The following is an 11,287-nucleotide window of genomic DNA, read 5'->3' as shown; positions in this document are numbered from 1 at the left end:
CATATTACATTTTCTTCATCTTTTATTAATAAACATCTCATTTAATCACCTCTTACAAAGTTTCATGAGGATTCCAAATAACGAACGTTCAACCCGAACTCAAAACTAGGCCGAACACATAGAGCGAGACAGAGAGATCTTCAAATTTGAGAATGGAATAAGACCAAAGGTTGACATCGGTTTTAAGAAAGATAGCGAACACAATAATATATTCCCAGAAACGCATATGAACGAACGTCGATTTCAACACTGAACCAATTAGATGAACCGACTCTTGAAAACTCCATTTGAACATTAAAAGACCATACCAAGAACGAGGACTCCAGAGTGAAATATACTTTTACCAATATATGTTTTTAATTCTTGCAAAATTGGTGATTTTTTTTTTCAATTTTTCATTTCTATAAAATTTGAAACAATTTTTTATTCCTTTTAGAATAGCTGAATTTTGATATTATTTTTTATAAAATACAAATGTTTTATTTTCAATCTTTAAAATTTTCTAATCACTATTTATAATTTTTTTATATTTATTTAAAATAGATAAATAACATTTATTTTATAGATATTAAAATTTAGGTATCACAAAATAACATTGTATTATAACAATAGATATTTTATTTTAACACATGAATTGTTAAGTACTATTACTAAGATAATATTAACATAAAAAATAAAAATTTGCAAATTAAAAACAATTTTTTAAAGATTTATTATTCATACAAACAATTTTAATTGAGTTTCTAAATGTTTAATTTTTATATATTTTTTAATTAGCCGTTTTTGATTAATCTTTCCCAAATAAGTAACTTCTATTATTTTTATTAAACTTTGTATTAAATATATAGATCTAATTTGGAATTTCCTTTTATTGAATATTTTTCTTTCTAATTCGTTAATTCGTTATCTAGTGCACTTTAACAAAAATATTTCTTAAAATAATAATAAAACATTTCTATTTATGACAGCTTTGACCACAATTAATTCAAGTCATAAACAGTAGCAGCAGCAGTAGTACTCGTACTCGTTTCCAAAACGCTTCCGTTTTATATATATTCTTTTTTCTTTAAATACAATGTCGTTTCCCATTGTTGTGTTGAAAAATTAATTCCATAACCAACCACTCTCTCTCACTGTCTCCCTCTCTTTCTATCTATATCTAACAAAACGCCAACTCCATAACCAAAACGACACTCTCTCTCTCATATATACTTCAAACTTCATACACATAGAAAACTCCTTCTCCTTCTTCCGTGAACCTGTAACTGTTTTCCGCACTCTCAGATCTTCGCGCCGAACCTTTTCCAGTTCGATTCGCGTTCTTCGGATTTTCGCCAGAATGAGAGATTCAAGGTTATAGATTAAGATGCTACAGTATCAGTAACGGTAGCTTTTCGGAAAAGAAGAACACAACAATGGAGGATAGAGGAAGCTCATTCGTTGCTGTGAGGAGAATTCCTCAAGGAGAAACCTGCCATTCAAATTCTGGTAAATTTCAGAACAAAATGAAAAATAGAAAAACGAAAATGCTTCGAAGTTTCTCGTTTATTTTTTGTTTTTTTTTTCCGTTAATTTCGCTCTCTCTATGTATATTTGAAAGTTTTTTTTTTCATTGTTCTCTTATTATAGGTTTAGTTTTTGTACTTGTACTTTGTATTGTGTTGTGTTGCACCTCCTCTTTCCTTTTGCTTTTTTTTTCTCTTTCTCTCTCTTACTCTTTTCTGCAAAAATATAATATATATATATATATATATATATATATATATATATATATATATATTATTAAATTACCGTTAATTATTATAATAATAATAATTACTATTATTACTATCGAATATATGGGCCGGGATCGGGATCGAACCGTTTAGGATAGACCGAATCAAAACGCGAGTTGCGTGATGTTTGCTGCTATTCTTAATTGCATTGGTGGGATGCCGAATTCATTTTGTTAAATTATTTATTATTTTATTATTATTATTTTGTGTTTTGTTTTCAGAAAAAGAACTTGTATAACTGTTGCAGTTAGAATTATGCAAATTCAGATGTTAGTTTGTGAGGCTTGGTTGTTCCACTAGATCTAGCGTTCGTGAAATTGGGTTTTGTTCGTATTGTGTATTGGAAAATGCAGTTCACGTGCTGTGTTTGAAGCTGGTTCCAATAGTTATGATTCAGAATAAAGCAGTGCGGAGATCTCCTATGATTAAGCGCTGCTGCGTTGGCTCTTTTTCATTATTATTGTTATTGTTAATGTGTGTTTCTCTGTTTAAGGGACGATGTGGCATGTGGGTCCACATCCAGGTATAGACTTAGTTTCTGGATTGACCCTGTGGGGAACACAGAAACTACTTGTTAAATGTTATGAAGGCATTTAGGATTGAATAAAACTCAGTTATGATGAAATTCTTACTCTATAGGAAAAGAAAATAAGAAATTGAAATGAATTAAGGTGCTTCTACAAGTTCACCAGCTTATCCATTAGTTCATTTATAAAGAAACTCTTTCATTTGGCTTCCCTGGATGTTGATTTTAATTTATAGAAAAAGTTTAATTCATTCCATCTTATTTTTCTTCTGTTCCATTGGTGCTTGTTGAGAAGTTTATCCAAATAGAGCTTTTTGGTGTTTATTGTATAAGCGCTTATGTGTAAGTGGCTTCTACAATTGGTCAATGAATAGAATTTAACTGCTTTTAGGTTGTTTGATGTCTTGATAAGCTTATCTTGAAGATCTTGTTGAAATAAGCTGACAACAATTTTATAGATAAGCATCAGAAATCATTATCAGAATCTTTGTAACACTTTTATAAGTACTTGTGTCATAAAATAAGCCTAAATTAGTTGTAAATAAAGTTTTATTGAGCTCCCCCTAAAGATTGAATGGCAGATTGTGTCTCTTTTTCCCGGCTATTGAAATTTCTGTACAGACCATAAGGGACTGTAGTTTGGGGAGATTGCAATGTTGGTTTTTTCACAATTTTGTATTGCTTTGTATTTTAAGGCTTTCCAGTTACGTTTATGAGGATTTGATTACAATAAATTGTAAATTCGGAAAGCTAAAAGAATGTTGCCACTTTCTGTGTTGTTTGAAGCACTGCTTGTTGATCCATTTACTTAGGATGAAATATGTAACATAAGATAAATTTGGGTAGAATGTTCGTTGATGGCAGTTTTTTTTGTTGCAGCTGAGGTTGTGGCAGGATCAGCAGCATGGCTTGGTCGAGGTCTGTCTTGTGTCTGTGTACAAAGAAGAGATAGTGATGCTTCTAACTCTTTCGATTTAACCCTCGCCCAGGTACTTTTTTTATATCAGTAGCAGCACTTAGTTTCTTGTTCAATTATCTCTGTTAGCAGTGTAAAGATACTACAATTTTTGTATAGAATAAATAAATAAATTAGCATATTATACATGGTGTGCAATATAAACATTTTACGATTTAGGTTTGTGCTGAATGATGTCTTACCAAATAATAAACATACTGTTAAATTGTATTTCTGGTTACGTGTTTCTTTTTTATTTGTTTGTATGTTTGTCATCCATATATTTTGTATGGTTTGGGAGTGCGAGGAAATTAAATCGTGACTGCCAATAGCTTGTCAGTTGTTGTGTATAGTGGTACCAAGAAACTCGAACTCCCTCTACCATATGAATTTTTGGATCACTTTCTTATTTTTCTGTTAAATATTGTTGTTGTTTATAATTATACAACATGGTGTTGAATTTCCAATTCTCAGGAGGAATGCTTACAGAGGCTACAGAGACGTATAGATGTTCCCTATGATAGTTCTATTATTGAGCACCAGGTACCTTTGATATTATTACTTTTTAAGTCTGTGAGCAATTGTGGCAACCATTACGATGTACACTTCAATCTGTGTACTCAGTTCTATCTGCTGTCGTTGGCTTATTGCTGTACGTGAAATCTTCAATGTCTTAATAGTGAAATTTACATATTTAGGATGCCCTCAGGGCTTTGTGGAATGCTGCATTTCCTGAAGAAGAGCTTCATGGCTTGATATCTGAGCAGTGGAAGGAAATGGGCTGGCAAGGGAAAGATCCATCAACAGATTTTAGGTACCTATTGTCCTCGTGTTCTTCACTACTGAGCTCTTTCCAGCTAATATTGTTAATGACTTCCTCTATATATTTGGCAGGGGTGGTGGTTTTATATCGTTGGAAAATTTTCTTTACTTTGCTAGGAATTTCCCGGTACGATATCTTTATGGGCTTTTCACTCTTATATGATTTGATAGATTACTTTTGTTGACCAAAATTAAAGTTTAGAATGGAAAGCATGATGAAAGAGAGCTCATCGTTAAGTAACATGGACATTGTATTAGTATTTGTATTTCTTTCAAGAGAATGGGCCTTTAGTTATTAGTTTCTAATATTGAAAGGGACTTCTGTAGAGATATAATGTTATTGTTGGGTATTGGTTTTTGAACAATGGGTATTTCTCACTCTGTAACGATTTCAGATGAAGTATGAATTCGTGTGTTTGAACTTTTTCCATGATAGAAGAATTGTGGCCATATATATTGTGTACGGTTTGTGTTTGCCATATATTGCATATTCTCTTGCTTTCTTTGAGATAAAGGTTCAGTAGCAAGTGAGATTGCAATATAAAGGGGAACTATGTTTCAATTAATTGATTTCTTTTTTTGCCTTTGTCTTTGTTTTAAAATTACACGTAAAGGAAGCTTTGATGACTCCGAAAGTAAACATATTTAATCCTATTTATTGCTTTAGGCCTTCCACAATCAACAATGATATGTGGACACTTCAACCTCTTATTTATTTTTCTCTCTTGCATCTTGTCATATCATAATACCTTTCTCATTATTACTTCTCTCCCTTCTTTGTCATTCTCTCTCAAGTTGTAGACTAGCTTTTGGTGTCCACAACATTATTGTTCCATAATTTACTATTGTAGCTAATCTAAAAGTTACTTTGTACATTTTCCTGTGAGACCCTCGGTACCGTATTAGTTTATCTTTGTAATTAATGTTGTTTTGGTCCCCGATAACTACACAAGTTTTTCTTAAATCTAATAACTTGTATCCATTCATTTTCTTTATCTTATCCTTTTATTTTTGTAGAAATCCTTCCAGGATCTTTTACGAAAGCAGGAAGGAGATCGATCAGTGTGGGAATATCCATTTGCAGTTGCTGGTGTTAATATCACTTACATGCTGATACAAATGCTGGATCTTGAAGCGGGTTTGTTACTTCTGTTGTTCTGATTTTTTTGTTTGCCGTTATAACTTCTTTGTTGTGTTGTTGTCACGTCTAAAATGAAGAACTGGGTCACGTCAAAAATCAAGTTCATTGAATACCCATGATAAAAGTCTACTTAATATTTAAGTGCTCTTTCAATTTGTATATGGACATTTTACTTTTGCATAAAGCCGTATAACAAAGGTCACCTGTTATTACTATCTGAGTCATTGATGGTACCATATTTTGATACATTGAATCAGTATGTGGATCAGAAGCATCTAATAATATGCTTTGCCTTTACAGTCAAGCCACGCAACCTGGTTGGAGCAACTTTTTTAAAATTCCTTGCAGGTAGCCGAACTCTCCCTTTTCAATTCTTTATTTTCGTCTTGTTGAATTTGGAAGAGGATCAGGGAGGGTTGAAATTCTAGTTAAATTGAAAAGGGATTATTTATTTATAGCTTTTACTTGCAAGTTGGAGCCTTCATTTTATGTTAAGCTTGCTGTTTGAGTAACTAAATTCATTCCTGTTTGTCTGACAGAAAATGAGTCAGCTTTTGATCTTCTCTACTGCATAACTTTCAAGCTAATGGATCATCAATGGCTTTCTATGCGGGCCTCATACATGGATTTTAATGTACGTATTCTATGACCTCAGCTTAATGTAGAAAATTTGTGGCACAGATAATTTTTTTCTTGTGTAGAAGTTTGATGAGAACAGAAAATTAGTAAAACTTCTCCATCTTTCAAAATAATTGAAAGATATCCTGGAACTGAAAAAACTAGTTTGAATATTTTTATGCGACGAGGAAATGCTCTGCATGAGCACTTCACTGAGTAACTGGCATGATCCTTTATGACTAAAATATATTTTTGGTTATTCATGTTTTTACTAAAATTCATATTGATCTTTTGTCTTCTAAAATACAAACGTTGGTAATTTTTCACTTAAATTTTGGTCCTTTTGTCTCTTAAATTCTGACAGGTAGTGATGAAAGCAACACGACGTCAACTAGAGAAAGAGATTCTGGTTGAAGACATAACGCGGCTTGAAGATTTACCCTCTTACAAATTACTCTCCCGATAGTATCAGTCTCCTATTTTTGGCCATGAGGCTTTTGTATATCATTCCATGCTCCTATCTTAATTTCCACTCCTCTTCTTAATTCAGCAATTTTAAGGACATTTCAGCGAGAATGAGCTATATAACATGTAAAACTGATGTCATGAGCTTAATTCCTTATACGTGATCTCAACAAGGTTTGAGATTCAGCAGTTAAGTTGAAAGATGATATTTGTTGCCTGAAATGTAGGTTTGCTTGCTATATTGGACACTTTTGATTTGTGATTTGTCACACTTTACCTATATATTTCCTTGCAGTATTAACGGGTAAATGCAGCTTGAGGTAATGTGTTTCAGAAACCCTTATTTCATTTTTATGACCTTGATTAATACACTCCATATTTGTTTGTCATAGAACCAATGCTGCATTTAATATATCTTCCAGAAACTCCTAGACATCAACTTTCAGTTTCATAGTTCTGTTCATCGGTCATTTTTTAAATAATAGCACATTTTCAAGGATAAATTGCACTCAACAATCAGTTACCATTAATATAATATGGAAGTATGATAATTCTTCCCATTATACAACTACCGTTGCATAGAAATTTAACAATGTTTCTAAATTTTAAGTTATTGTTCAGACTCGATAAAAACTATACTCTTTTTTGGGTTATGATCGCAAATACCTTTTTTATAAATTGTGATCATTGTAGTAACAAATTAATGAAAAATTACCAATATCGTTATTTATCAACATTCTACTCTATTATATAAAGCATTTTATAATTTTTGGTTAATATATCTAATATTGTATCTATCTTAAATATACAGAAATTGTCGTGTATCAGTGTCCTATTAAGTATACGTCTTTCATAGGAAAAAATATTACATGGCATTATCATATAAGGATGATAATTAATAAGGATATCAATTATAACTAAACTTTAATAAATTTTGTAATTATAACGTGTTCCCTCCAATTTGAACAAAAAGAGAGGAAATAATATAAAAGAAAGTACTATAATCGTGTAAAAAGACAATCATTCATATATTGCTGTTTTCTTTCCTTGGTCACTGTTTGCTTTAATTTATAATCATTCTTTTATATTTTTTTTATCATGAAAAAATTTAAATGTATTTTTCAAAATATATTTCACTTAAAAAATTAACTTTTAAACTTCATTCTTAGTTAGAGGTATTTAGGTTATTTATACATCTACTTTTGTATGTACTTTATTCAGTTAATCTACAAAAAAAAAAATCATTTCTACTTTTCTCTTACTTTTTTATGGTTTTATTTCACTTTACTGGATGAACTAAGCAATAACTTTGATCTTGTCCTTAATTTAAAAAAGAAAAAATCATTCGCAGTAATCAGCACATGAAAAAAAACATTCACAACTTACTCATGTTACTTATCGAAGTTATAACAATGTTAAATTGCATTGAATTAATATCATTTTGTTTTAGCTTACGTGCATATATGAGGGGGGAAAAACTAAACTAAATCTTCTACAAAATTAGTTTGCACGTAAATTAAATAAATTAATTTTCCCAATACTTCCGATTTATGATAAATAGTTTTTTCCTTCTATAAATGCTTTTAAAAATGTCATGTATTAAGATCATGCCGACTTAGCAAAGCAACTTAACAAAATACAGTAGCGATTTGAATAAAAAACATTAGATATTAGTAAAATTGAGAATCGTTAAGTGGGATGGGGGAAAAGTCGTAGTTAATAGTTAATAAATTTAATTATATAAAATTTGAGCAATTATAACATATGATTTCTTAAAGGACGAAAGCATACTTTCAAAATAATTAAAAATGTTATCTGATCATATCTGGTCTTAGCATACATAATTGTACGTGAGTGATTTTGAAAGGCACACGAAGGTTCCTTCTATGATGATCATAGTGATAATAAGACAAGAATATTATTGAAGCTTTTGTTATTGAGTGTTTTGATATTCTGTCTCAAACCCTTTTTCATTTTACTTTTCCCCTAACATTAACAAGGGTGCCTACCAATATTTGTTGTGGCCACATGCTATGATTTAGAGCAGAATTCTTACCCACTCATAATTATTATTAAATCTGTCCCGTTTTGTTAGCTTTAATAAAATATTGCTAACAAAACTATTATTGTACAAATTTTTATCTATTATTGTAGTTATTATTGTTTTGAAAGAAATCAGAGTTTTAAGCGATTTATAAAACTCCTTCCAAGCTTTAAATTACCATTCCAAGCAAATTATTTAAACTAAATTTGAATGAGATAACGTGTGCATAGAAGATTCAAACTAAACAGCATTGCACCATCTCAAGCAAAAACATACAAACGATAAGCAAAAGCAAAACTAGTTTGAAATTTTGATTTATCAGACTGTGAGCATGTTTCAACAGACATAGCATAAGCAGAGACTTGAGATACAAAACCAAGGTACCAAACTCTAACAAAAGCCCAGAAATGGACCGAAACAGAACATGTAGATTAGATAATCTGGATCATCCTAAGGCAAGCAACTTCAAGATCAACTTGAAGCATATGGTTTACTCATAGATCCAAGAGTGTTGGGAGCTTTGCCAGTTAACAGAGCCATCAGGGAACCACAATGCAATTTCCTTGCGAGCACTCTCAACTGAATCACTTCCATGGATAACATTCCTACACAAGAACAACTTCATCAGAAAAAGTATCAAACTTCCCTCAAATTAACCAATTCAATCAATTAATAAAAAAGAGAAACACCATTCACTGAAATTCATTGGAAATCACAACCCATTTGAAAAGGTCAAAAATTTACTTCAAATTGATCAAAAACTTAATAAAATGTAGATATGTACATAAACTACAGAAAGAAAAAAGCCATGTTGACAAACATTGACTTAAATACCAACAATTTTGATTTTGATTTTGATGAATACAATGACATACATATACAGAACATGGATTTATTGGGTTCCCCTCCCTTCATTTTTATTCTTTTCATGTCTTATCATCTACCTTGATAATTGAAGATGTTATGGAACACATTGCAACATTCACATTAAGAGAAAATAAATAAATTTTAGGGCACTTTTTGTCTCTAAAACACAAGGCTTCTGGACACCAACATCTCTAAAACACAAAAAAAAAAAATTGAATATCAAACAACAAAAAGATAACCTAATATCAACATAACTAAATTAGAAACATGAACAATGGAAACACATTTGGTTGCAGCATGAAAAAAAAACTAAATTGTGAAGAAAACAAATTTATACCTTCCAATGTCAATAGCATAGTCACCACGGATAGTTCCAGGCTCAGATTGAGCTGGGTTAGTGGCCCCAATAATCTTTCGGCCAGTAACCACAACATTTTTACCCTCCCAAATCATGGCAACAACAGGGCCAGAGATAATGTAATCCACCAATCCACTGAAGAAAGGCTTGGCAGATAAATCAGCATAGTGCTTTTCAGCAAAAGCACGCTCCACGCTAATAAGTTTCAAACCTGATACCAAATCACATTAAAACAACCGTTTGTTAATAACAATTTCAAAACTAATAAACTTGATCATAACTCATACTAAGCACAAGATCTTGGTGTTCGAATATGAGGTCCAAGCAGATAAAAATTCACAAAATACATGAACTTTAGCTTTAATCTAGATCAGAAACAAAACAATAGGTTCTGATCTTAAATCACAACAAAAATTCAGTATGCTATTGAGCAGTTAACAAAAAATTACCTTTCAAGTAAAAACCTTTCTTCTCAAATCTGGCAATGATCTCACCAACCTGAAACAGAATCACTTATCAGTCAAATAAATCATATGCATGATCCTTCAAATTCAGAACATCAACGTTTAAAAACGAATTACCGACACAGAAAATCATTCCTAAAACAACCATCGTCCCATTTTAAGGAAATCCATATAAAGCAAACAAATCTTCTAAACCCTCCAATTTCCCAAGACACAAAAACAAATCCTTAACAAGGTTATCAACTCATTCTCTGAAAAGTCATAAACATCAAACCCACTTTCTCTAAACTTCACATAACCAAAAAACAAATCACTAACACAGTCGTCGACCTTTCCTGAAAAGTCATGAATAGCCAACCCAAGTTTTCAAAACACAAAATTTCCCAAACCCAGCTCAAATGAACAAGTAAAATTTTAAAAAAATAAAAATAAAAAAATAAACGCTTAGAAATTCCACAAACAAGTACATGCATCCAAAATTTTCACGAAATTCATTCACAAATGCATCGTGAAATTTAACGAATAAAAAAGGAATCCAAAAAAACTAAAAAAAAAAAATTGTTAAGAGAGAATGGAACTCACAAGGCCTCTCTGAACGCCATCAGGCTTGATCATGATGAAGGTTTGCTCGGCCATCTCTCTCTTTTAGATGATTGATTATGGTATTTTCTGTAGTGAGTGAGCAAGAGAGAGCGTGAGATATACGATAGGATGTCCGAGAGAAAAGGGTATTTATATACGGTGCTGATGAGGACTCCAACCCTAACCCTAATTTTCACGAACGAATATTCTCCATTTGGCCTATGGAATCATTTTCATTTCACTGTTTTTCCTTTTCTTCTCTTACCTAAAAATATTCTAATTCTCTCTTTTAGAAAGGAAGATGTTGTATATTTTGTTTTAACAATAATACCTACAAACTATTATTGATTCCTCTTTTTATACTTTCACTAAAATTAATTACAATAGCTTTTATACTTTCACTACAATTATTTATAATATCTTTGTAAAATTTTATTTTCCAATAAGTGTTTATCTTCATACCAAGAGTCTAAACATATTTCAATCTTTCAATCCTATGTGTTATCAGTTTATGATCTTAGGACTTTACAATGTAATTTTATTTATCGTCTAGTTCTTTTTATATCTTCTTTTAGATTTATTTGTGTTTCAATTTGTTTTAAGAATATTTACAAAATGTACTTTAAGACTTAAGTCAATTTCTTGGTATTGTTAGTTTAAAGTGCTCAAT

General features: G+C 31.1%; 2 protein-coding genes across 4 annotated transcripts; one reads left to right on the top strand and one right to left on the bottom strand.

Annotated features, from left to right (window-relative positions):
• Window positions 1–1,107: 1,107 nt before the first annotated feature.
• LOC124842698 (uncharacterized) lies at window positions 1,108–6,582 on the top strand. 3 transcript variants are annotated; one of them, XM_047319241.2, is made up of 9 exons: window positions 1,108–1,488; window positions 3,181–3,290; window positions 3,731–3,799; window positions 3,955–4,070; window positions 4,151–4,205; window positions 5,096–5,216; window positions 5,520–5,567; window positions 5,759–5,853; window positions 6,202–6,582. In XM_047319241.2, the coding sequence occupies exons 1-9, from the start codon at window positions 1,416–1,418 to the stop codon at window positions 6,301–6,303; spliced, it is 789 nt and encodes a 262-aa protein (XP_047175197.1). In that variant the 5' UTR covers window positions 1,108–1,415; the 3' UTR covers window positions 6,304–6,582. The 3 variants fall into 3 exon arrangements, with proteins under 3 accessions (XP_047175197.1, XP_047175198.1, XP_047175199.1); XM_047319242.2 differs by lacking the exon at window positions 1,108–1,488 and adding an exon at window positions 1,817–1,926; XM_047319243.2 differs by lacking the exon at window positions 1,108–1,488 and adding an exon at window positions 2,008–2,298.
• Window positions 6,583–8,630: 2,048 nt separating this feature from the next.
• On the bottom strand, window positions 8,631–10,773 carry NDPK1 (nucleoside diphosphate kinase). The gene is made up of 4 exons (XM_088094659.1): window positions 10,618–10,773; window positions 10,021–10,069; window positions 9,551–9,782; window positions 8,631–8,951 (listed from the first exon to the last, which is right to left on the bottom strand). The coding sequence occupies exons 1-4, from the start codon at window positions 10,669–10,671 to the stop codon at window positions 8,837–8,839; spliced, it is 450 nt and encodes a 149-aa protein (XP_087950785.1). The 5' UTR covers window positions 10,672–10,773; the 3' UTR covers window positions 8,631–8,836.
• Window positions 10,774–11,287: the final 514 nt, after the last annotated feature.

This window comes from Vigna umbellata, chromosome 7 (genome assembly GCF_029865625.1).
Source record: "Vigna umbellata cultivar VRB3 chromosome 7, Vumbellata_1.0, whole genome shotgun sequence".
Taxonomy (NCBI): Eukaryota; Viridiplantae; Streptophyta; class Magnoliopsida; order Fabales; family Fabaceae; genus Vigna; species Vigna umbellata.
This window is presented reverse-complemented; position numbering and strand designations above follow the sequence as displayed.